Source organism: Lagenorhynchus albirostris, chromosome 10 (genome assembly GCF_949774975.1).
Source record: "Lagenorhynchus albirostris chromosome 10, mLagAlb1.1, whole genome shotgun sequence".
Classification (NCBI taxonomy): domain Eukaryota; kingdom Metazoa; phylum Chordata; class Mammalia; order Artiodactyla; family Delphinidae; genus Lagenorhynchus; species Lagenorhynchus albirostris.
In genome coordinates, this window is record NC_083104.1 from 68294899 (window position 1) to 68322452 (window position 27554).

The 27554-nt window shown below is 36.8% G+C and overlaps 1 protein-coding gene and 1 pseudogene across 1 annotated transcript in view; both read left to right on the forward strand.

Annotated features, from left to right (window-relative positions):
• DNAH8 (dynein axonemal heavy chain 8) overlaps positions 1-27554 on the forward strand; it is a 329745-nt gene that overhangs the window by 12510 nt on the left and 289681 nt on the right. Inside the window, exons 5-12 of the mRNA XM_060162780.1 lie at positions 469-658; positions 1157-1320; positions 7748-7924; positions 10156-10269; positions 13933-14040; positions 16402-16503; positions 21882-22028; positions 26706-26903. Of these exons, the coding sequence (XP_060018763.1) occupies positions 469-658; positions 1157-1320; positions 7748-7924; positions 10156-10269; positions 13933-14040; positions 16402-16503; positions 21882-22028; positions 26706-26903 (1200 nt within the window). The remainder of the gene's footprint in view (positions 1-468; positions 659-1156; positions 1321-7747; positions 7925-10155; positions 10270-13932; positions 14041-16401; positions 16504-21881; positions 22029-26705; positions 26904-27554) is intronic.
• Positions 17644-19630, forward strand: LOC132527408 (dnaJ homolog subfamily C member 2-like; annotated as a pseudogene).

Consider the following 27554-nt stretch of genomic DNA (forward strand, 5'->3'; position numbering starts at 1 on the left):
TCCCCAGAACTTATTCATCTTATAACTGGAAGTTAGTACCCTTTGACCAATGTTTTTTCCATCCAAATTTCTGGGCAGAGGGCTAGTTTAATTGCTTTTTACCTCAACTGACAGAGTTTTTCTCGTCCCCTTTTCATGGACAGGGCAACTGTCCACCTAGAACTTTCTTTATGTAGGAGACTCAGTTTCATTTCCCTCACATTGTATGGACTCCAGGCCATACCTCCTTCCCTATGCAGAAATTAAAGCACCAGGGAAAGTGTTTACTTGATGAGCAAGTATGTGAATGGTTAAATGCGGGCAGAATATAAGTTTGTTGATTTTAGAACCTTAATATTCACCACTTAAGTTTTCCTAATAGTTTATAAGATATATTGTCTATACTTATTGTAATGTAAAATAGGTTATGATTTTCAGTTCTTTAATGGGATCAGCATGTAAAATAACATTTGAACACTACACTTTTAGGAAGTGCTATTTACTTTTCTGGACGTATCAGAAGGACTCCTAGTTGGGATTAGGAATATGCTGGCAAATATATTTCTACCAGCTATTCTTGCGACAAATAATTGGGGTGCTTTAAACCAGTCCCAGCAAGGAGAATCTGAAAAACACATTTTCACTGAAACCATCAGCAGATACCTTTCATCTTTAGATGGTAAGTATAGTATTTAATGTTTAATCAGTTAGTACAAATGAGCAAATTAACTATAAGTTATTAAAAATAAGCATTAGAGAAAACATTTCCATCTTAAAAGATGTAAATCAAAGCAATTATGAGACCTAGAGATAAGATATCAAATCATTAGAACTTCTCTTTCCACGGATCTCTGAAGGCATAAGATACATTTTCTTTTATATCTCCCATTGTAGAAGGAGGATTCTCTTCCTATATTATTTGAGAAAATTTTTACCATATTTAAAAATATATACATTACGATGAACTCTTTTTAAAATATAAATTATATTATTTCATATTGTTAAAATATGCAATTTTATTAATAAATCATAGTCACAATCTAATGATCACCTAGAATTATATTTCTATAAAGTGTTAGATCTCTAACATTTTAGTAATTACAGCTTGAAACCACACATTGGCATTTAATGCATTGACATTAAACACCTCTTGTCAATATTATTTTTTCCCTTTTAGGTGCTAGAATAAGTATTGAGGGAACAGTTAAGTTAAAGAAGATAGACAATGTTGATTTTTCCAAACTGCATACCTTTGAAGAAGTGACACTCGCAGCTAGCAATTCAGAAACTGTTCGTCAGCTAGAGGACGTGCTGATGATATGGTACAGACAGATTGAACAGGTGAGCCGACCTGAGTGATTTCACCAGATATGAGTCATAGTTCATATCTGTGTCCTAGTCACTGCATTTTGTCCCTAAAAGTACAGGGAAGAGGAGCCTTCCAGATTCTACTATGAAATTCAGCCTATTTTTAATTCTAGTGCAAAATCATTGTTCTCTTTGGACCACTTAATATCAACTTTAAGATATTTCCCACTTTAAGGAGGAAACCATAACATTATGGCTTGAGAATGGAATAATGAAGAAACAGAAATAGCCAGCATTTATCTCCAATATCTTATGTATTGTTTATGCTCTTCATTAGAGAGAGAGGAAAAGTACACGGTGAAGAGACTATAGCCACAATGCTAGACACTTAATAAATACCTCTTGGTTGATCAATGGAATTGTCTGTGTTGACAGAGAGGTTCAAACTAGGCTCATTCCTATCAGTACTGCAGTGGCAAATCTGCAGCTCTCTGGCCAAATACATTTTCTTTCTGGCAGTAAGAAAAGCAGTGATAGGAATGGGGTATATGTCAACATTCTGAGAGGTGCCAACTTACACTACAAACGTTGACCACAACCAAATATTAGGTAATTGCTCTAAACAGAAAGAGGACTCTAGAAGCCAACTCACAGATCTCTAGTTCATGAGCACAGGACAGTGAAACTGGAGAAGAAAATCTTCAGTTGAATGAGGACTAGGGGAGGAAAATCTTGAGCAAGCAAGAGTTAGAGAAAAACATTTCTGATTTTACCTCTCTTAGAACTGTTAGAAGGAGGGAGGTGTAGTTGGAGTGGAAAAATTGGAGGACTTTGGAAACTCCATCAAGGCCTGGAGTGCCGGCCACAAAATTTGCTCCCAGGTGTCCCTAGGTACTCGAAGTAATTGTCCACCAAGGACTCCTGCAGCTGCCTACTATGCCAGTTGGCATAGGAAGAGGGAGTTGTAAGCCATTGTGGAATTCAAGCTGTGTCCTACACAGTGGCTGAGGAGATCTCCTCCAATTATCATGATCAATCAAAATAGATCTTCTTTTATAAAAATGAGCAAGCAAAAGAAATAGCTTAACATAAGGAGATTAGGCAACTTGAAATAAGAAAAGTTGGGCGGAATTCCCTGGTGGTCCAGTGATTAGGACTCTGCGCTTTCACATTGGTTGGGGAACTAAGAACTAAGATCCCACAATCCTGTAAGCCGCACAGCCAAAAAAAAAAAAAAAAAGGAAAATCATGTTGGGCAATTGTAGCAAATGGTCTCCAGTTAAGCAGAATCAGTGCAAGAAATGGGAGACTTCTTTAAAAAATATTACATCTAAAATAAACCTTGACCTCTTGTCATACACAAAAATTAATTCAAGATGGATCATAGACATAAATATGAAAGCTAAAACTAAAAAAAGAGATACATGCAACAACATGGATGAATCTCAAAAACATGTTGAGTGAACGAATCCAGCCTTAAAAAAGTAATGTGAAAAATAGAACAAAAAATATACTTGAATCAGAACATAATGCAGAACTATATTAATATCTTATTAAGATACAAACCCCAGAAGCCATGAAAGGAAAAACCTGACATATATGACTATATAAACAAATTAATGTAAGATCCATATGGCAGAAATCACTGTAAGCAACATTAGAAGATAATTGACCTTCTGGGAGGAAATATTATCAGCATATGTAACAGAGTTAGTATACATATGTATACTATGTAAAGAACGGCTATAAATCATTAAGAAATGGGCATTTCAGAGAAAACTTGGCCAAGGATATGAACAATGTCATTCAAAGAAAGTACGTGGACATATTTGACCTGGGAAAAGAAGGGGACCTAGGAGTGACGTGATGTCTTCAAATATTTGATGGTATTTCATGTGGACTTAAACTTGTACTGTAATGGCCCTAACAGGCAGAATTAAGAGTGGAGTGTGATGGTTATAAGGAGGGAGATTTTATTAGGATCACTTTCTCACAAAATTTCCCCCCCCACCCGAAAATGGAATGTTTTGTATCCCTGAAAGTATCCGATTTGAGGTTGGATTATCATCTATGAATAATGTTGTAGCAGGAATTAAACATCAAAAGTGTTGCTTGATTTAGTTAATTTTAAGGTCCATTTTCATTCTTTAATTCAGTGATTCAAATTATATAGACTTTCAGCCACTAAGAAAAGTTTAAATTATGTCTAGTATCCTTTATTTAAGGAGGTGGAGAAACTTATAATAAGATTAGGAAAGAGTTCCATAAACCATGGTTAAAATTATAAGCATTTCATGGATTAAAGAGAGAAGCTTCATAGGTTTGAAAAATCAACTGTGTATTTTGACTCATTTGTATTCTTAATTCCATCACGATTGTAGTTATGGAAAGTTATAAGCATAAAAAATGTACAGAAAATAAGAAACACCCCTGTAAGTACCACTGAGATTAAACAGATACTAACCATTTGCTATTTTTGCTTCAGATCTCTTATTTTCACTAAATCCTCCAACCCTTTCCTCTCCCTCCCTGTATATTACCACCATTCTGATGTTATTGTCTCCTCCATTCCCCTGAAAGTTTTATACTTTTATTGCATTTGCATATTTATAAGCTTTATATTATATATAAATAAATTATATATATGAAAATACAGAATATATATTTGTGTTTAAAATCTTTACATAAATGGTATCCTTTTACAGTTTTTTTTTTTATTTAACATTCTCTTTCATCCATGTTGATACAAGTAAATTTATTTCATTCACTTAACTATTGTCTGGTATTCCTCTATGAGAGAATCCGTTTATTCTGTAGATTTCCAGACATTTAGGAGACATTCAAATTATGTCTAGTATCCTCTGTTTAAGGAGGTAGAGAACTCACCTGTTCCCTCAGAAAGCAGTTGTTTCTACTTTTTTTCCTGTTACAAACAATAATAATACATCTTCAATGAATATCTTTATTCTGGTCTCGTTTGCACATGTTCAAGAGTTTCCCAGGGAATGGCTGAGAGAAGTAGTATAGATTTTTTATTGGGTACTACAAGGCCCTCCAAATAGTGGTTATATTAACTTATATTTTTTTACAGAAGTAAATGGGAGCTCCCATGTCTTCATATCTTTCGTTACACTTGGGACTGTTGGATTTTTAATGGATGCCAGTATGTTGGATGTGAAATGGTATCTTGATTTATTTTGCATTACCCTGAACACTGTTGAGGCTGTGGACGTTTAATGACTATTTAGATTTCCTCCTTGTTGAATTGCCTGTTCATATCCTTTACCTAGTTTTCTTTCAGATTGCTTGATGATATCTTAACTGAATTGTTGGAGTTTGAATAATATTTTCCGCCTGTTAATCTTTTGTTGGTCCCCATTGTGTCCTGCATTTTCGTTTGATATCGGTGTCTTTAGTCATGTGGAAGTTTTACATTTTAATGTAAATATCTTTAAAAATGGTAATCCAGCCTCAATTTAGCTACCTCCAGTGACTAGAACCTTTGTGCTTTTTGTATTTTGGAAACACTTTCCTACTCCAGTGTTGTGAAGATATTCTCCTAAATTATTTATTTATTTTAAATACTGAAATATACAGAAATGAACAACAAATGAATAAAAATAAAATAAACAAATTATTGTAAAATTAACACCTGTGTAACTTTTGCACAAGACATAGAGCATTACCAGCACCTTGCAATCTCCATGCATTTTTCTTCCCAATTTTAACTCCCTTTTCTTCTCCCTAGTGGTAACCATTTTCTTGGCAATCATGTTGTTCAGTTCCATGCTTTTCTTTATAGTTTTACCCCCATCTCCTATATTTTCTTTAAATGTTTTACCATTTAGGTTTTTAATCTTTCTGGAATTATTTTTGTGTGTGTATAATGTGAGGTAGGAATCTAATTTTGTCTTTTTCCATATGGTTAGCCAATTGTCTCAGAAGTGTATTTAGTAGTCCATTCTTTACCAGCAAATTTGTAATATCTATCAAGTCTCTAGACCCCTTTATCTATCCCACCTGTCTACTTATTTGTTTTTTGTACTCATACCATACTGCTTTAATTTATGTTGCTTTTTACTAAATCAACGTTTGGTATGGCAAGTCCCTTTCATTATTTTTCTTCAAAATTGCATTGATTATTTCTGTTTGATTGTTCTTCCAAATTAATTTTAAGACTAGTTTGCTGGGGCTTCCCTGGTGGCGCAGTGGTTGAGAGTCTGCCTGCCGATGCAGGGGACGCAGGTTCGTGCCCTGGTCCGGGAAGATCCCACATGCCGCGGAGCGGCTGGGCCCATGAGCCATGGCCGCTGAGCCTGCGCGTCCGGAGCCTGTGCTCCACAACAGGAGGGGCCACAACAGTGAGAGGCCCGCGTACCGCAAAAAAAAAAAAAAAAAAAAGACTAGTTTGCTAAGTATCATGAAAAGAAAACCTTGTTGAGATTTTGACTGGAAATTTCATTGAATGAAATAAATTTCATTTCATTAATTTAGAGAAAATTTCCATCTTTATATGTTGAATTTTTCCATCCATGAACATGGTATATTTCTCCACTGATTTAGGCCTTCTTTTGTGTGCTGAAAGTAAGTTTTCTAATTTTCTCCAAAAAGGTCTTGTACATTTTTTGTTAATCTCTAGATATCTTACATTGTTATTATTTGTTATAGCAAATACTGTCATTTTAGAAATTACATTTTCAGATTGCTAGATGGCTTGTAAAGAAATGCTACTGATATTTATATATACAGCCCCAAACCTTACTGAATTATTCACTTTTATTAATTGTAAAAGTTTGTCTTTAGATATTCTTGAATTTTTAAAATGTGGCCAACCATTCCCTCCATGATAATGCCATTGTTTTTTTATTTCCAATTCTTATACCTTTTGTTTACTTTCCTTATCCTGTGCTATGATCTCCATGACCTGGTTGAATGGAAGTGGGTGGTGATAGTGGCAAAATTGTCTTGTCTTTGGTTTTAAAGTGGTATTTTCTAAAATTTCATCTTTAAGTATGATGTTTTAAATCACAGCAAGATCCTTTTTGACCCATCTCCTAGAGAAATGGAAATAAAAACAAAAATAAACAAATGGGACCTAATGAAACTTAGAAGCTTTTGCACAGCAAAGGAAACCATAAACAAGATGAAAAGACAATCCTCAGAATGGGAGAAAATATTTGCAAATGAAGCAACCGACAAAGGATTAATCTCCAAAATTTACAAGCAGCTCAATATCAAAAAAAACAAACAATTCAATCCAAAAATGGGCAGAAGACCTAAATAGACATTTCTCCCAAGAAGATATACAGATTGCCAACAAACACATGAAAGGATGCTCAACATCACTAATCATTAGAGAAATGCAAATCAAAATTACAATGAGGTATCACCTCACACTAGTCAGAATGGCCATCATCAAAAAATCTAGAAACAATAAATGCTGGAGAGGGTGTGGAGAAAAGGGAACCCTCTTGCACTGTTGGTGGGAATGTAAATTGATACAGCCACTCTGGAGAAAAGTATGGAGGTTCCTTACAAAACTAAAAATAGAACTGTCATATGACCCAGCCATCCCACTACTGGGCATATACACTGAGAAAACCATAATTCAAAAAGAGTCATGTACCACAATGTTCATTGTAGCTCTGTTTACAATAGCCAGGACATGGTAGCAACCTAAGTGTCCATCGACAGATGAATGGATAAAGAAGATGTGGTACATATATACAATGGAATATTACTCAGCCATAAAAAGAAACGAAATTGAGTTATTTGTAGTGAGGTAGATGGACCTAGAGTCTGTCATACAGAGTGAAGTAAGTCAGAAAGAGAAAAACAAATACCGTATGCTAACACATATATGTGGAATCCAAAAAAAAAAAGGTTCTGAAGAACCTACAAGCAGGACAGGAATAAAGATGCAGACGTAGAGAATGGACTTGAGGACACGGGGAGGGGGAAGGGTAAGCTGGGACGAAGTGAGAGAGTGGCATGGACTTATATATACACTACCAAATGTAAAATAGCTGGTGGGAAGCAGCCACATAGCACAGGGAGATCAGCTTGGTGCATTGTGATCACCTAGAGGGGTGGGATAGGGAGGGTGGGAGGGAGACACAAGCAGGAGGAGCTGTGGGAACATATGTATATGTATAGCTGATTCACTTTGTTATACAGCAGAAACCAGCACACCATTGTAAAGCAATTATACTCCCATAAAGATGTTTAAAAATTATAATATACATGTAAAACAAAGTATGATATTTGCTGTAGACTTTTGGCAGGTACTAATTATCATGGTAAAGAAATTCTCTTCTAGTCTTAGTTTGCTAAGAGTTCTTAATATTATTCAGTGTTGAATGTTATTTGTACTTTTAACTTTCTTTGAAAAGGTGCAAATAATGAGGTTCTAAAAGCAGAAAGTAACGTTTCTATACTCTGTGAACTTTTCTGATTGCAGGTACTTATTGAAAGTGTGCAGATGAGAAGAGAAGCTGATGACTCAGGTCCTCTCACTGAACTGGAACACTGGAAACGCATGTCAGCCAAATTCAGTTATATCATTGAACAGATTAAAGGGCCAAGTTGTAAGGCTGTTATAAATGTGCTTAATGTTGCACGCTCCAAACTCTTAAAGGTAAAAAGCCTTGTATTTTAAAGTTTACTTCAGAGCAACCAACTGGAAAATTACCCTTCTTGAACTGCTTCTTCGCATCATATACTTTGCACCATGTATTTAGAAGTGTTAAAACTTTGAGTAAGGCTTTCTCTTGTACCATCGTTACTTCCAGAAGAGGAAAAGGAAGTATAGAAATGAAAATTTATTTCTCAATATTTCACACACCAATTTTGACAGTACTACTATGGGGTGATTGCTATTTATTTTTAAATTGTTTTTGAAATTGTAAATCAATAGAGGCTTATTGAATTAGAGGACTATATAGAAAGTCAAAAGCAAAAATGTCCTCTATCTTACATCTCATCCCCGCTATTCCATCTCCTTTCCTAGAGGTCATATTTATTAACAGTTTAGCTTGATTCTCTCCAGGTCCTTTTCTGTTTCTTCCTTTAAAATATATATATATATATATATATATATATATATATATATATATATTTGTTTTGTGTTTCTAAATTTTTAAAATTACATGGCATCATCATACTCTATTTTTCTTTAACTCCCTGGTCCCCCCAACAGCATATCTTGGAGAGTTATACCTATCAGATCAGGCTATTTCGTTTTCCATAATGTTAATGCATCAGGTTTTATTTAATCATTTTCTTGTTTTTAGACAAATTGTTTCCTTTCTTTTTTTCAACAGTCTTGAGATATAATTCACATATTACTCATTTCTGCCATTTAAGGAGCAAAATTCAGTGGTTTTTAGTACATTCACAGAGTTGTGCAACCATCACCACAATCAATTTTAGAACATTTTATCACCTCAGAAAGAAACCCTGTACTCTTTAGCTATCACCTCCCATCTCCATCTGTCTCCTTCCCCTCATTCTAGCCCTAAGTAACCACCAATCCACTTTTTATCTCTATAGATTTGCTTGTTTTGGACATTTCATATAAATGGAATCATATAATATGTGGTCTTTTGTTACTGGTTTCTTTCACTTGGCATAATGTTTTCAAGGTTTATCCATGTTGTAGTATGTATCAGTAATTATTCCTTTTCACAGCTGAATAATGTTCCATTTTATAGATAACACCACATTTTGTTTATCAGTTTATGGATATTTGCATTATCTCTATTTTTTGGCTATTATGAATAATGCTGCTGTGAACATTCTTGTACACGTTCTTTTTATTTTTTTTTGCGGTATGCGGGCCTCTCACTGCCGTGGCCTCTCCCGCCGCGGAGCACAGGCTCCGGACGCGCAGGCCTAGCGGCCATGGCTCACGGACCCAGCCGCTCCACGGCATGTGGGATCTTCCCGGACCGGGGCACGAACCCGTGTCCCCTGCATCGGCAGGCGGACTCTCAACCACTGCGCCACCAGGGAAGCCCCTGGTACACGTTCTTGTGTGGACATATGTTGTCATTTTTCTTGTATATACCTGGGAGTGGAATTTCGGCTCAATGTGTTTAACTTTTTGAGGAAAATTGTTCCTTTTCTATGTGTTCACAAACATTACTACAGTTAAAGCCTCTACACGCCTACAAGCAAGCATTTCCCTAGGGTGTATACTCCACAACTTTGTTAATACTTATTATCAGTTAAAAATTTTTGTTTGCCTGTCGAACATGTGGAAAATGGCTTGTTGTATTTTGCCTTTTCCTTATTAATAATGAAGTTGAGCATCTTTTAAAGTTTATTTGCTATTTGCATTTATTCTCCTGAGAATTGTTTGTTTCTATCTTTCCCTCACTCAGAAAGTTTCAGATATTGTTTTGTTCTGATTCTAGTAGTCCTTTATTACTATGGCTATTAATCAATTGTTATATATGGTGGATGAGGCAAACGGCCATGGTCCCTGAGCATCTCTGCACATTATTTCTGGATATGAAAAATACACTTTGCTGATGGGAATATTTTCTTTCCTGAAGACCCAGAATAATGTAATGTCACTTTTCTAACCTAGAAAAGTCACTCCAGGTAGAAGCAGGTCTGGTTTAAGCCAACAGACAGAATGTTAATTACAAACAGAATGAGCCTTCAGTTTTAGTAAGTCACTTAAGGTTTTTATAATAACTTTAAGTCTTAAATAATATAAGAAAAAGATATATCAATCACATTTAAGTAACTACTCTTTTAGTATATGAATGATTAGGGAAGACAGCTTGAATTTCATGATTAAACCTTAGCACAGTGATATATTTGGATGTTTCATAGGACTCTTATACTTTCTTTTCTTAGAATTGGCGTGATTTGGATGCAAGAATCACAGATACAGCAAATGAATCAAAAGATAATGTCAGATATTTGTACACTCTAGAAAAAGTATGTCAGCCTCTCTATAACTGTGATCTAGTAAGTATTCTTTTTAAAGTGTAGTTTAAAAAATTAGCGCATACACTTTGTTATAAAGCAGAAACTAACACCATTGTAAAGCAATTATACTCCAATAAAGATGTTAAATAAAATAAAATAAAAATTAGCGCATAAAATCGATTTAATATGTGTGTATTGGGAAAAACATATTGCAGAAAAGTTATTTAAAAGATATCTTTTCCTATTATATATCTGTAATGAATTATAAACTATATTTATTATTTTAACCTACATTTAAATATATAGCATTATCATAACTATGACCTGATTTGTGAATTGAGAAAGACAAATATATTAGTTATTCATTGCTTCGTAACAAATTACCCCAGAACCGAGTGGCTTAAAACAATAAGCATTTATTATATCACAGTTTTTGTAGGTCAGGAATTCAGGGACAGCATAGCTGAGTACCTCTGCTTCAGGGTCTCTCATGAGGCTGCAGTCAAGCTGCTGTCTTGGGATGTGGTCTCTTCTGAAGGGGAGGCTGACTGGGGAGGGTCCACTTCTATTGCACACCACATGGGCCTTTGCACAGGACAACTCGCTTCCGCTAGAGTGAGTGACCCAGGAGTGAGCAAGAGAAAGTGCCCAACTAGCATTACGCTGATACCAAAGCCAGATAAGAACACCTCAAGAAAATAAAATTACAGGTCAATACTCCTGATGAATAGAGATGCAGAAATTGTCAACAAAACAGTGGCAAACCAAATTCCACAGCACATTAAAAGGATCACACACTAAGATCAAGGGGGATTTATTCCTGGAATGCAAAGATGGTTCAACATATGCAAATGGATAAATGTGATACACCACATTAATAGAATGAAAGATAAAAATCATATGATTATTTCAATAGATGCAGAAAAAGCATTTGACAAAATACAACACCCTTTCATGATAAAAGCTCTCAATAGAGTATAGAAGGAATGTACCTCAACATAATAAAAGAATACATATCCCTTAAAAATTGTATAAATAAAATAAACATGCAAAAATAATGTATATGAATATTATAACATCTCTGTACTTTTAAAAATATATTTAAAGCTTTTCACTATAAAAAGTAAACTTGGAAGAAAGATATAATGCTTTTTGCTGTTACCAAGACCTGTAAATTTTAAGGTATACTAATTTCAACTTCTTGATTCAAAAGACTTATTTAAATTCATATAATTTTCAAATCTTTTAGTTTTGGTTTTAGTTCTTTTCATCCTAGTATTTTTTTTTCATCCTAGTAATTTAAAAAACTTTGTTCAATTCCTCTAGCGATGCATGTACTTTATTATTATTGTTATCATTGAGCTTTTTACATTCTCTGATGTAAGAATGTTTCTAACATTATCTTTTGAAATTAGAGAAGTACTGTTACTATTAAGTCTTATAATTTCTTCCCCCTCATATACCAACTATTTCTGTAGATTCAAAAATTCTTTTTTTCTCATTTTCTTTATTCTCCTTAAGATAAACCAGAAGCTGCTGTTTAGTTTGTAACTGTCAGTTGAGCAGGAAAAGTGTAGAGGACTCATGCTTCCATTTCTTGTTGATAAAATTTTATGAGTTTTGTGTTTCATTTTATCATCTTGGTATTGTGCTATTGGCATATCGACTAATATATTTTATGCATAAAATGTGCGAACACTATGTATAGATAAGAACTGTGCACTCAAGGAGCTACTATTATAAATAATGATGTTTAAAATTCAGATGAAGGGTATTTCCCCGGTTGGCCCATTTGATACTGTCTCCAGGCCTTTTTCATTCTTTGTAGAGTTGCCTTATTGAGGGTGGAAGGGACTCCTAGGCATATTTTAATTAGAATCTTTTTGGTCTACAGATAACACGTATAATATGAATTCTGACATACAGGGTTAATTACAAAGTGACGATACTAATTTCCATAAGCCACATAAAATTGATTTCATTATGTCATGGTTACACCTCACAACTAGGACATACAGTACACTCAAAAGTAGTTGTTCTTCCTGGCTTATTTATTCCACCACTATTAAAAAATCTTTTTATATATTTTAAATTGTCCTAGCAATTAAAAGTCCAGCTCCTTGAGGGTGGGAAGGCCACTGACCTTCTGTTGTTCTTCCATAGTGATTTATGATTTACATCAAGGTTAAAAGCAGGATCTCAAAATCTCGGGCACATAGCTGTGGTTATGCTACAGCTCTAGGACCTTGGACAAGGTACTCTACATCTCTATTTTCTCATTTGCAAAATGGGAATAATCATAACACTTTATTTTATAGATTCTAAGACTTTTCTTTCACATTTTAACATCTCTGTATTCAGAGCACAACTTACAGTCAGTCAGGTTTTATAAATCATTGTCAAGGTGACTTGACACCATCTGAGATTATTAGTTCTTTCCTTGCGGGGGAAGGAAAGAACTAATGTTTGTTTTGTTTTTGGTACCATGGGTGTGAATTCAGACTACAGTGATCGAGCCCCAGCTTGTGGAACAAGTTCTCAGGATAGTTTATTTTCCACCCCTCCCCCAAGGAGCAGGATTGGGACAGGTAGGCTTTATTCCTGTCTTTTTCTCCATGGCTTGTTAATTTCATGCATCGTTTGGTGGCTTAGATTTTTGTAGGAGTTAGACCCCCCATCTTGAGCCTTTTTTTTCCCTTCTTCAGTAGACTGTAAAGCAGTGGTACAGTCTTACAATCAGTGATGTTTTAGATCTGATGAAATCAAACCTGCCTTAAATGGTCATTGTTGGGACTTCCCTGGTGGTGCAGTGGATAAGACTCCACGCTCTCAATGCAGGGGGCTGGGGTTTGATGCCTGGTCAGGGAACTAGATCCCACATGCGTGCTGCAACTGAGAGTTCGCATGCCGCAACTAAGACCCAGTGCAACCAAATAAATAAATAAATATTTTTAAAAATGGTCATTGTCAACATAAATTAAGATAATATGTGAAGCTCTTCACCTAGTGCCTGGCGCATAGTAATCATTCAATATACATTAGCAATAGTTTGATATCTCAGATGCACTTGCTCTGCTTTGCTCTATGCTGTTCTACTTGATGGCTCTAGGCTGCTCTACTTATTTCACTTCTCTGTGTGTGTCGTTTCCACCGTGCCTTGACCTCCTCCAGGATAGTTTCTTTATATTTGGAATTCTCTCAATATTCTCAGAACTTCGTGGTACTTAGTAGGTTTGCTGAAAGGTGAATTGAGTTGAATAATGAGGAAATGAGTTCTAGTCTGATCTCTGTTTCTAATTAGCTTTCTGGCCATACATTAGTCACTTTACCCTTTAAGATATCAGTTTCTTCATCCTTAAAAAGAGCAAGTTGAGCTATTAATACTTAAAATCACTTTCACCTCCAATATTTTATCTTTAAATAAAATTTTAAGTTTACATGTACAGAAAAGTTGCCGTGATAGTACAGAATTCTTTTCATCTAATTTCTCCTGTTAACATCTTGAAATACCTTGGTACCTTTGTCAAAACTCACGTCCTTTCTCTGTTTCAGTATCCAGTCAAGGATACCATGTTGCTTTTAGTAAAATTTGACTTTTAAGATTAAAATGTTACACTGTTTTATGTATGTTTAGAGTTTTGAATATTATAGGATGGGGGTTATTAAAAATATAAATGTATGCTTAATATATTTCAATTTTAGGTTTCCATGGCACATGGGATACAAAATTTGATAAATGCCATCAAAATGATTCACAGTGTGTCAAGGTATTATAATACTTCGGAGAGAATGACCTCATTGTTTATCAAGGTAAGTTTCTAAGGGAAGAAATCACATTGTAACCCTGTGAAAAGGTTAACAGTGCTTTCCCTCTGAGCCAGGGAAGGGAATTGGGAACTTCGGGTGCCTCTCAGAGTTCTGGATTTTCATACTTTGTGGAAAAGAAAAGAAAGGCATGCCTGGAGTCAGTTGTACTTAATTGAAGGGGGACCTTTCTGCTTGTCAGAGGTAAACCCCCAGGTTTTTTGTTTAAAAGTAACTGATGATTTTCTAATTTATTTGTTCCAAATAGTTTTGCATAAGAGCTAAGAATTGTGCCTAGACTGTTACAAGAAACAAAGAAGGACTCTACATAATGATCAAGGGAAAAATAATGCTTCTTTAGCTACTCCCACCCACACTGTGGTTTATGTAAAATCTTCCCATTTAGTGCCATATGATTAATTATTTTAAATAATTGGAAAAATCATCCAAGAAACACAGGAGTCGAATTTACTTATAAATGATTCAAGCAGAACATAACAGTCACATTTCAACTTTCTTTTAGATCAAAGAATAGATTTAATCATTGTCTATGTCCCAAGCAAGGCAAGAACCTTAGGATTCTTCCCTGTCACTTGTCTTCCTCCTTGCTACATGTTCCACATTGAGATTTCTAGTTCCATATTATTGTTACTGTGTTTTCAGTGTATGAATCAACAAGTGATCAGACTAAAATCTAAGTATTGCTAGCATTTTTGATCACCTCTGTTTTTTGATTTCCACATCTTCCTCTGCCTTGGATTTATTATTTCTTTTGCTGAAAAAATTCTTCAGTAGTTCTGTGGTGAACCCCCTGAATTCCTGCATGTCTGAAAATCACTTCATTTTGTCTTACCACTCAAATGTTAGCTTGAGATTCTTAAGTTCAATATAATTTTTTCCTGGAACTGTAAAGATACTGTTGTATACTATCTACAATTGTTAAGAAATTGATGCTAATCTGATTTTTTTTCCTTTGTGGGAAACCTATTTTATTCTCCCAGGAAGCTTGTAGGATTTTTTCTTCATTCTTGAACTTCTAAAATTTCAAAGTGATGTGGTTCTCTTTACCTTTATCTTGTTCTATACTTGCTGGGTTGTTTCATTCCCAAGACTTTCCTCTCTCTTCATTCCTGGGAACTTTTCCTGTTTACCTCTGATTATTTCTTATCCACCTATTCAATTTATTCTCTCCCCTTGAATCTAAAATCCATGTTCCTTAATTTTTTTTTTTTTTGGGTCCATCTTTGTCCTTTGATCTTTCAGCTCACTCATTGACTGTTCATTTATGTCCCAATTGCTGGTCGGTGCATCAAAAAAAAATTCAATTTCCGAGTTCTTTTCTTTCATGATGTAAAAATCCTCTCATATCTTTCTTATAAACTTAGTTAATAAAAATATTTTAAAAGATTTTACATATATCTTTTCTGTATTTTCTCTCTTTGTTGAATTTAATGCTTCTGTTACCATGTTTGTTTTCTTCAGTTGCTTGGTGATTCTTGGTTGTCTGCCCATCTTTGTGTTTGAGACTGCTGATTTGCCTCCCTGTTCTGTTTATTTTGTCTGTCTCTTGTGAGTAAGGAGTATAACTTACTGTTTGGAGGGGAGTGAGAATAGCTTTTTCTCTGATATGTCCTCCTGGGAGTGCAGTAGCTACCTGGGCCACACTTCTCAAAGACTGTGGTCCACACTCATACCTTTGTCCTTTCAGCATATGTCGCTGTTGCCTGCTGTACAAGTTGCTCTAAATTCGGTGTTCAGGGTTACAACTGAGGGTTACCTCACATTGTCTCCCATCTTGAAAAATTTCCATAACAGTTCTACCTTCAAGTAACCTTCTCCAGAACCGGGTTCTAGCTTTCTCTAGTCTTTTTTTTTTTTTTCCTCTGTAGATTTGGTACTGTGTGATTTCCATATTTGAGGAATTCTCCAAAATTTCTGTGTGTCAGCCTGCCATCTTGGTTTAACTTCCAGACCATTTAAATGGCTGTCTTGCTTTTTCTTTTTTCCTTCTTTATTTTGGGGGATGTGAGAGGTGGTTAACTTAATATTTAGTTTGCATGTTGAAGGATGGAGAAGAATCACAGTTGGACTGGATCAAGACCTAATTAGAGGAGAACTAGACAAAGAGAAAATATAGTTGACTTTGAAATTGATGGCCTCAGTGACGTAGACTTAAATACAGTAGGTAAATGTGACTTTGGGTTTTCTTTGTTTTACCTGGAATGTATATTTCTTTGTTTTTTATATTCTGTAATTAATTCATTCCATAAGGTTTCTATTTATCATATTTTTATGCTTGTGATTTAAAAAACTTAAATTTTATTTCTTTCTCTACCTATAGTTATTCTGGACTTATATTTATTTTAGGTAACAAATCAAATGGTGACAGCATGTAAAGCATATATTTCTGATGGGGGAACTAACCACGTATGGGATCAGGAAATACCAGTTGTACTAAAGAAAATTCAGGTTTGTATAAGTATTTTTATTTTCATAAAGTAAAGCTTTTACCATCTGGCCCACTTTTGCTTACTTTTTTCATTGACAAAGCATGTTAGCTTTGAAAAAACATTGTACAGGGTAGCATGAGCATATAAGAAGAACTTCATTAAAATTATCTACTTCCCTTTATGCTTAGTGCTCCTGTTAGGGCATAATTTAATCCTCATCTTGTCCATGGCTGCCTGTATCAGACACCTCGCATGTGCCATTTCATATGCTCTGGCCCCCATCGTTTACTCCAGCCCCTGTTAGTTTCATTTTCTTGCCTTTTTGCATTGGTTAGGATTGCCACGCATCCTTAAATGGACCTGGTAATAGTTGGCATCTGATTCTGATCTTCTTTTAGAAGAAAATGCTTCTAACATTTCCCCATTTAGTTTGATGCTTTAATACATCATTGATTAGATTCAAGGAAGTTCTATTCCTAGTTTTAGTACTAGGAGATATTATTAAAAGTTATGAATGGGTTTTGACAAAATTTTTCAGCACATATTTTTGAGGAGCTTATAAGATTTTTCTCCTCAATCTATTAATGTTATAGATGACATTTTTAGGTTTTCTAAAATGAAACTATTCTAATATCCCTAGGATAAACTCGACTTAGTCATGGTGTAATTATCTTTTTAAAAACATTCTTAAGTTCACTTTGCTACAATTTTCTTTAGGGCTTTTTGCAACTATATTCATGAGAGAGATAGCCTGTAATTTTTCCTTTCTCATAGTGTCCTTGTTAGTGTTTCTGGCACTAAGGTCTCAGAATAAGTACGACTGGAGGAGGGGAAGGAAGTACTCCCCTCTTTTCTAGCCTCTAGAAGAGTTTGTAGAAAATCAAAGCGATCTGTTATTTTGAAAGTCTGAAAGAAATGGCCATACCAGCAAGTCTCCATCTGAAAGTGGTTATTGGCTTTCTTCATGTGCTGGTTCCTGGGCTTCGTAGAGCCTAGGTGGGAGGCTGGGACTGTTGCGGTAGAGCAAGAAAGGATGCTCAGTGCCCTCCACCTAGGACGTGAACTACTGTGCTTGCAGGGTTGGCCCTGAGCACTCTCATCACCACTCTCTGACCTCTGGAACTGGAGGATAAGAAAGAGTTGTCAGAGGAAACATAAGATGTACTTAAATGAAACAGAAGATGAGGAATTGCAGTTAGGATAGTTTCTCTTCCTGAAAACACTTGATCTCAACGACTGGAAGAACCAGAATCATTATGCAGTTCTTGGATTTGTTCATGTAAAATACAAAGTTATGCAGAGAGAGACCAAAGCAACACATAAAGCAGTGGTTCTAAACAATACCAAAAGCAGCTGGTGAATCCGTTAAAGAAGGAGATAATGACAACCTCACTTGCATAACTAAAACTTATGAAATGTCTGAGTCAGTGAAAAGAGGAGAAATTAACAGTGTAGATCTTACTTTTGATAACTCAGTTCCTTAGAAAAGTGAAGCAAAGGACAATTTCTTCTAAGTGTTTTCCCAAGTGTTTGAAATGCATTACAGGTGGTAAAAAAGAAAAAGTTCCTAAACTTGGTGATATGAATTCATCATTTGATGATGCAGAGGCATTTTATTCCTGCTGGCATAATTTTTATTATTGGAGAGAATTTTTCTTATTTAAATGAAGGAAAAAAAGCAGAATGTCATGATGAAAGGAGAGAGATTGAAAAGCAGAACAGAGCAGCAAGGGCACAAAGGAAAAAGAAGAAATGAATTGAATGTTAGATGATAATGCATATAACTGTGATGCAAGGATTTTAAAAATTCAAAGAAAAAGAAAAAGCCAAGAAAGAAGCAGAGGAAAAAGCAAAAGCTGAAGGAAAATTGAAGAAGGAAGAAGCTAAAGAAAAGCAGAGATGAGGTGAATTAGGAACTGCTTGGATAGGTAAGGAGAAAGAGGAAGTTAGACAAAAGGCATTACTGGCAAAGAAGAAAAAGGATAACCAGGAAAAAAAGCCATTAAGAGGGAAAGGCAATATCAAATCATTATGTTGTATGCCTGAAACTATTATAATGTTATATGTCAATTATATAAGAAAAGAGAAAGGTAGCAAAAACTTCAAAATGCATGGAAGACCTGGAATTACTTTCCTGATGATGAGATAAAGCCGGTTAAAATGATGGAAGAAGTGGAAAAACTTTGCGATAGGCTCGAACTTGCAAGCTTACTGTATTTAAATGAAACGTTCACATCACCTACAAAAGAAATAGGAATTGCTGCTCTGCCAAAACAGAAGAAATTAATGAGCAAATTAGAAAAGAGAAAGAGGAAATTGAGGCTTGTGTGTGCCAAGTATCTAAGAATGCAGAGACATCAACTGTTGAAGGTGGAAATGGCAGTAAAAATTTGTCAGAAGAGAATTGATCTGCAATTGCTAATTAAAACTGTGAGCCTCTTTCTTGCTGGGACAAATTCAAGATGGGAAGTTATTGCCAAGTACATGAACACGCATTCTACTTCTGGAAGTCAAAAGAACTGCCAAAGATTTTATTGGCAAAGAACCGTCTCCCAAAACTTGGCCCTCATCAGAAAGATGACATACTGTGTGGAGTAGAGCCTCAGACTGTCAATATAACACCTCAGAACAATTTGGAAATCCATGTGCAGATTTCACCTCTTGACAACAGAAGCACAGAAGCTTTTGGAATGAGCTTTGAAAATGTATCCAGTAAATATACCTGAAAGATGTAGCGTGTATCAGAATTTCATTTCGTTATGGCTGAGTAATATCCCATTGTATGGATAGACCACATTTTGTTTATTCATTCATCTTTTGATAGACATTTGGATTGTTACCACCTTCCGACTATTGTGAATAATGCTGCTATGAACACTGCTGTTTAATGATCTCTTTGAGTCTCTGCTTTCAATTATTTTGGGTATATACCTAGAAGTGAAATTGCTGGATCATATGGCAGTTCTGTTTTTAACTTTTTGTGGAACCACCATACTGTTTTCCCTAGCAGCTCTTCCATTCCACATTCTCACCAGCAATGCACAAGAGTTCCAGTTTCTCCACACTGTGCCAATACTTGTTATTTTCTCTTTTTTTTGGTAATAGGTATCCTAATGCATATGAAATGGTATCTTATTGTGTTTTGATTTGCATGTCCCTAATGGCTAGTGATGGTTGAGCATCTTTTCATGTGCTTATTGGCCATTTGTATATCTTCTTTGGAGACATGGCTATTCAAATCCTTTACTCATTTTTGAAGTGGGTTCTGTTTTTGTTGAGTTGGAGGAGTTCTTTATATATTCTAGATATTAATCCCTTATATATATGTTTTATGAATACATATTGCTTCATTTAAAAAAATTAGTTATTTGACTATTCTTTCTATTTCTTCTTGAGACAGTTTTTGTAAGTTTATATTTTTGAGGAATTTCTTCAATTTTTCTAAAATTTGTAATTTATTGGCATAATGTTGACAATATTCTCTTACTAATCTTTGCCTTGTTATGTAATATGTCCCCTTATTCATTAACAATATTACTTATCTTCTCTGTTTTCTTAATCATTCTTGCTCACTCAATCCTCAGATTCAGAACAACCCATCCTCCTCCCAGGAGTTTATCACTTCTGTTTTCGTTGTTATTGTTATTTGCTGGATTCCATGTTTCCCTCTATAGTTTCTCCAGGGTTAATTTTGGGAGTGGGAGTGAGAAATCATTCCCCCCAAATTGTCCAATTGGCAGAAACCAGGACTCTTGACATAGAACTTAGCAATTTATTCTCATAATTGTTTTAATATGCTTCAAGTCACTAGCCATTTACTTACTGAATTAGAAATGAAAGCTTGGTTTTCTGCATTCTAGTTTAACTTGCTTTCTACTACATCTGAAATTTTTTCAGGAAACTTTTATTGTATAGTTTTGGGGAATAATTTTCAGATGCGTTGGAGGAAGCAATGAGAAGAATTGTTATTTAGGATGTTATCTGTCCAACAGGAAGGAATTGGTTGGTGAAGAAGAAGTAATAGAAAGTAATTCCTATTAGATGGCATATTCCAGGAGGGTAGGGATCTTATCTGTACTCCTAGCATCTCAAGGAGTTCCTAACATATGGTAGGCACCAAGAAACTTTCTTTTTTTAAAATATTTATTTGGCTGCGCTGGCGTCTTTATTGGCACATGCGAGATCTTCATTGTGGCATGCTGGATTTTTTTAGTTGCAGCATGCAGGATCTAGTTCCTTGACCAGGGATCAAACCCGGGTCCCCTGCATTGGGAGCCTGGAGTCTTAACCACTGGATCACCAGGGAAGTCCTTAAACTTTTGTTTAATAAGTGGAAAAATAATCAGTGACCTCGAAGAGAGTAATGATTCTGTTTTAGAGATTGAGAGGTGGGGAGGCGTATCATAGCTAGAAGTAGGTATGAGACTAGTTATATAAGCTTGAATGTTTATAGAATCACCTGGGCAACTGGTTGAAAGTATGGCTTCCTGAGTCTGACTCACAGAGATTCTGACTTAGTGGCTGAGGCAGGCAGAATAAAGATGTCCACATCCTGATCCCCGGAATTTGTGACTATGTTATATTAAATGTCAAGGGGAATTAAGGTTACAGGAGGAATTAAGGTTGGAGAGATTATCCTGGATTATCTAAGTGGGACCAACGTAAGCACAAAGGTCCTTATAGAGTGAAGAGGGAGATGGAAGAGTCAGAACCAGGGAGCTGGCATTATGTTAAAGATTTGACTGGCCATTGGTGGCTTTGAAAAAGTTTAACATTATTTTTTTGTTAAGATGGTTTGGTTAGCTGGACATGACAGTAAGTTCCTACTGGAGCCTAGTGACAAAGTCCTCCTTTTTTAGCCTGGTTGAACTGACCTGGTATAGCTGTAGTCAAATATTAGGATTTCAGCAATGCACCCATCAAAGACTTTATGATCTCCTCATGGAGAACTGACAGTTGGATGATAAATCAGTATTGCACAGTCTTAATGTTTTTTATACCTGTATGTGAATAATGCTGATTAAAAGATGCCAACTGACTAGATAGATAATTGAAAATAGACAGAATTGATACATAATTTTTGGCCTCCTGGGAGCTCTGATTAGCCATGAAAACATGACAACAAATAGTGTATGTGGTAACTTTGATAAGGATAAGAGTTAAGGGGAAATAATGAGGATAAAGAAGATGAGACTATATTGTAAAATAGAAAAAAAACTATTGATTTTCATAGGCCTTTCAATGTGTGGGCAGAGAACTTGAATTTTCAATGTTAACAGCGGCAGCCCCTATTGAGGGGTTGATGTGATCAGTTTTGTGTGAGGATAGAATTTTTGAATATTTCACTCATAAACAAGTGTCTCACTATGTATTATACCCCTTTTAAATCTCTCATAGGACTGCATTTTTCTATTCAAGGAATATCAGACATCTTTTCACAAAACAAGGAAACAGATTTTAGAATCCTCAGGGGAAAAATCTTTTGAGGTTTCAGAAATGTATATATTTGGAAAATTTGAAGCTTTCTGCAAAAGACTGGAGAAGGTAAGCGTCGTGCAGCCACAGTTGCCACTACCAACCGTACCTTTCCAGTTATTTCATACTTTATGTAGCATCACTGAGAATTATTTTTCCAGATCTCTTGTCTTACTATTGATCTGACTCATCCACTATCACTCATAGATTACTGCATTTTATTTTATTTATTTTATTTATTTTATTTTTTAATTTTTTTGCGTTACGCGGGCCTCTCACTGTTGTGGCCCCTCCCGTTGCGGAGCACAGGCTCCAGACACGCAGGCTCAGCGGCCGTGGCTCGCCGGCCCAGCTGCTCCGTGGCATGTGGAATCTTCCCGGACCGGGGCACGAACCCACATCCCCTGCATCGGCAGGCGGACTCTCAACCACTACGCCACCAGGGAAGCCCTACTGCATTTTTTAGAACTTATTTTTTCATTCCTAATTACTATCTTCTGCCTGTCTCACAAAAGCTATTGCAGACTTTCACTTCTCTTGAGACCTCAATTCTATCTTTACCTATAGAGCTTGAACTTAAAACCTCTGCTCTTAACCATTTTATCAGGCTGAGAAAAGGTGTGAGGTGACATATCTGCAATATCTGGCAGAACCCAGTAGTTGTGTCATATCTGGATGTGTGAGCACCTTCTCTTACTAGGCCATATATATGGTCTAAACATAGAGATTGTATGGGCAATGTCTTTGCTGGGCGGATATGGGTTAGAAACTTCAGCACCCTTTTTTTTTTTTGGCGGTACGCGGGCCTCTCGCTGCTGTGGCCTCTCCCGTTGCGGAGCACAGGCTCCGGACGCGCAGGCTCAGCAGCCATGGCTCACGGGCCCAGCCGCTCCGCGGCATATGGGATCTTTCTGGACAGGGGCACGAACCCGTGTCCCCTGCATTGGCAGGCGGACTCCCAACCACTGCGCCACCAGGGAAGCCCTTCAGCACCTTTGATTCATTCATTGATTAGGACTGGCTGGAGAGGAGTGATGTTTTTCCAGGGGATACAGGGCAGCCCATATCAGAGGCTTCTTCGAATCAACCTTTGCAAAGCCTACAAAGATATCATCTAGGTACCACCCTCCCCATGGCCCTACCATTCTGCCAACTCCCTAGGTCCTAATAACAGGAGTCTGCTCGTCATTTGTTGGAAATTGGTGGGGGGCATTTCACAAGTTGAAGGGCATTTCCTATACATGCCAGGATAGGAAAATATGGGTGATGAACAAAACCAAGTTACTGAGTGGGGCTGTTTTTTGTTTGTTTCTTTAGCAGCTTAACTGAGATATAATTCACATACCATATAATGTATTCATTTAAAGTGTACAAGTCAATATTTTCCAATATATTCACAGGATTGTGCAACCATACCACCATCTAATTTTAGAATATTTTCATTCCCACTAAAAGAAACCCTGTGCCCATTAGCAGTGATACCCCATTCTCCCCTCTACCCAGCCCTAAGCACCTGCTAATCTACTTTCTGTTTCTATAGATTTGCCTATTCTCGACATTTCATATAAATGGAATCATATAATATGTGGTCTTTTGTGACTGGCTTCTTTCACTTAGTATAATATTTTCAAGGTTCATCTATGTTGTAGTATTCCTTTTTATTGCTGAATAATATTCCATCATTTGGATATACCATATTTTACTTATCCATTCATTTGTTGGTGGACATTTGGGTTTTTCTACTTTTTGGCTATTACGACTAATGCTGCTATGAATATATATGTATGTGTTTTTGTGTGAACATATGTTGTCATTTCTTTTGAGTATATGTGTAGGAGTGGAATTGCTGGGTCAGATAATAACTCCATGTTTACCTTTATGGAGGAAGTGCCAAACTGTTTTTCCAAGTAGTTGCATCATTTTATAGTCTCATAAACAATGTATGAGGGTTCCAATTTCTCTGCATCCTTGTAACACCTATTGTCTGTCTTTTTGAATTTAGCCATCCTAGTGGGTGTGAAGTGACATCTCATTGTAGTTTTGATTTGCATTTCCCTGATGACTAATGGTGTTGAGCATCTTTTTTTTTTTTTTTTTTTTTTTTGCGGTACGCGGGCCTCTCACTGTCGTGGCCTCTCCCGTTGCGGAGCACAGGCTCCGGATGCACAGGCTCAGCAGCCATGGCTCACGGGCCCAGCCGCTCCGTGGCATGTGGGATCTTCCCGGACACGGGCACGAACCCGTGTCCCCTGCATCGGCAGGTGGACTCTCAACCACTGTGCCACCAGGGAAGCCCGTGTTGAGCATCTTTTTAAATGCTTATTGTCCATCTGTATTTCTTCTTTGGAGAAATTTCTATTTAAATTCTTTGCACGTTTTAAATTTAGTTATTTGTGTTTTCGTAGTTCAGTTTATAAGAGTTCTTTATATATTCTGGGTCTTAAGTCCCTTATCAGATATGGTTTTCAAATATTTTCTCTCTTTCTACAGGCTATCTTTTCACTTTCTTGATTGTGTTCTTTGAAGCAGGACGTTTTGTTTTGTTTTGCTTTAATATTTATTTATTTATTTATTTATTTTGGCTGCACTGAGTCTTAGTTGCGGCCCGTGGGATCTTCGTTGCAGCATGCTGGCTCTTAGTTGCAGCATATGGACTTCTTAGTGGCATGCATGCGGGATCTAGTTCCCCGACCAGGGATCGAACCTGGGCCCCCTGCATTGGGAGGGCGGAGTCTTGCCCACTGGACCGCCAGGGAATTCCTTGAAGCAGGAAGTTTTAAATTTTGATGAAGTCCAATTTATCAAGTATTTCTTCTGTTGCTTGTGCTTTTGGTGCCGCATCTGGGAATATGTTGTGTGAGGCTGTTTTGTGAACAGTGAGGATTTCTTGGGGACAAGTGTCCAATTTAGAATGATATTGGCATGGGGCAAATGAATAATAAGCCCCGTTGGTCAGGACCTGTTCTACAGAAATGTTTAACATTTCTGAAACCATTAGGATGTAAACCTGGAGGTGAGTCCTGGTTACTGTTCATTTTTCCAGGAGCGGGGGCCCTTGCTAACTTGGGTGCAGTTTTACATTTGGTAGAGTTTCCTGGCTGGACCTTAATTATTAGCCCATGTGCAGTAAAGATCTTTGGTGGCAGGTATAATGCTGGGCATAATGAACATCCATCTGTAGAACAGCAGCCCAAGCATTCCTGATGCTAGAGGGAGTGGGTAATAATGGCCAGCTACATTAGCTACTCCTCCTGCCTTACCTCTGGAGAAGCCCTGCCTGTAGTCTTAAGGATACAACTTCATGCCACAAAGGCTCAGCAGTCAGAGCCAACGCAGCACTCCCTAGGGGCCTTACTTGAAGTGCATCCTGGTTACTAGGTTATTCCAACTCCCCTGTGCTAAGAATTCCTTGGCTGACTGGCATCTCTCCCAGGTGTAATTGGTGGATGTTGGTGTCCAGATTCTTAAAGGTGGGGCATAATAGTTACCCTGAAATGTGGCCAGAATTTTTATAATCCTCTAGAGGTGGTTACTGAACTGCCTTGGTGGGCTTCCCCTGCTGAGTGGGGCATAGCAGGGACCACTGTGGGACTACCCCTATGAGCTCTTAAATAGTTGAAGAGGAGAGACAGAAGGGCAGGCTAAGCCAGAGCCTGTTAGGGAAAGGTCAGATCCAGATGTCAGGATGACCAAGTACGAAAGTCAAAGGACAGATAGGATTGAGCTTGGGGCTGGAGAACCAAGACCTCAGAGTTGGGCAGAGATGTTGGGGATCTTTAAGGAACAAGTGAGGAGGAAAGTGCTAGTGTGTCAGCTTAGGGTGCCTGAAATGCATCTTTTTTGGTAGATGGAGACTTGGTGCATTGAGTGTTAGTCTGCCCTAAGGAACCAGAATTGTGTATAATATCCCTTGTTTCTTCTTCCTGTTCCTGCCATGTAAATTTTGGTGAATATTGGTTTCCCAATATTGATGAATTTGGTTTCCCAGAGCTCTGTCTTTAGTTTTCTTCTCACCCTGAACACTTGTGGGAGAGAAGCGAAGGAGTGGGAAGCTTTGAGGATTGTTTTCCAGAGCAGGAATCAAAATGGGGAATCATTTTGATGAATATTAAGGAACTGAGTAGCCTGTGGACATGAAAGACTTTTTTTTTTTGGTGAAGTAGGTGGTGTTGGTACGTTGAGATGGAGCCAGCTGTTTCTGAAATAAAGTTCATTGTGAGGATTTTCCAGGGTTCTTTAGGGGTCAGAAGTGACTACGGTCGTCTTTCAGGATTGTGTGACCTTTCCTTTGCCTGAATGTGGAATTATGCTAGTGTTACATATCAGAACTATGGTGAGGGCCAGAAAAATGGTAACACTTTTGAATCCAGTGATCCAGTGAAACGATTTTCAGAACATTCTCCAGAACAAAATGCTGAAACTATTTAGACATCTGCAAGGGCTTTTACTCACTGTCCCTCACCACCCCACCTCCTCTTGGAAGACAAGGTGATCAGATTCTGAGAAAGGCTCTAAACTCTCTCTACTTATGGCAGAACATCCTCTGTCTTAAATAGTCTAAGGGTAGTAATGACTGGAACAGAAATTTGTCTTCTGTTTTATCTCCTCTGGTTGGTTTTACCTTAAATGATTCTAAAGCCTGTTTATTGGCTTGTTTTTTAAAAATCATTAATTCATTAAGAGTTAATTCTAGGGAAGGGTGCTAATTTCTAACTTTTAAACTAAAGTAACACTTTTCTTTTTAAGATTACAGAAATGATAACTACTGTGCAAACATATTCAGCCTTGAGCAATTCTCCCATAGAGGGAATAGACATTATGGCAATAAAATTCAAAAATGTATATCAAGGGGTTAAGACAAAGCAGTATGATATTTTGGATCCAAGAAGGACAGAATTTGACATGGATTACTTAGATTTCACGGCAAAAATCAAGGCTTTAGAGGTAAGTAATTATACATACTTTTGATTTAGTAAAGCTGAAATGTAATCAATAGTACTGAAATTCACATATTTACTATTTATTACAAATTACTCTTGCAAATTGATCAAAAATATTTGCCAGCATGAATAATTTTCTAACCAGCCCACAAAATGTTTTCTTTTTTTTTTTTAATGAAAAATGAGCTTATTCAATAAAAGATATCAGTAACTAACCAGAAGCCCAAAGGGCTTATTGTAGCTGGGTTTATTTTTAATGTGCATTAAAAAATATATTTGATTTTTGTTGTGCCAAGGACTAGTGTCACTTGTCCTGTGTAAGAATTCGTAGGCCTTGTTCTTTGTTCAGTGTGAGAAGATTTGAGAGCAGATTAGGACAATGGAACACTCTTCCCTTGGCACTGCGCTTTATGGCCACATTCTCTCTGCAGCTTAGAGGATGACTCTGAAGAGACCCTCCTCCTGTCTGTCGTAGCTGAAGGGACACCAGAGGGATGAGACTGTAACAGGTTTCTTTCTCACCTTTTGGGCTAATATGACTTCAGTTACTCTCTTACTGAAAACTGTTAACCCAGGTGTAGCCCCAGGGAATGGTCTCCTCTTTGCTGCAGAATGTCTTGGAGACACAGAGAGGGACAAGAATATACCCTTCCCA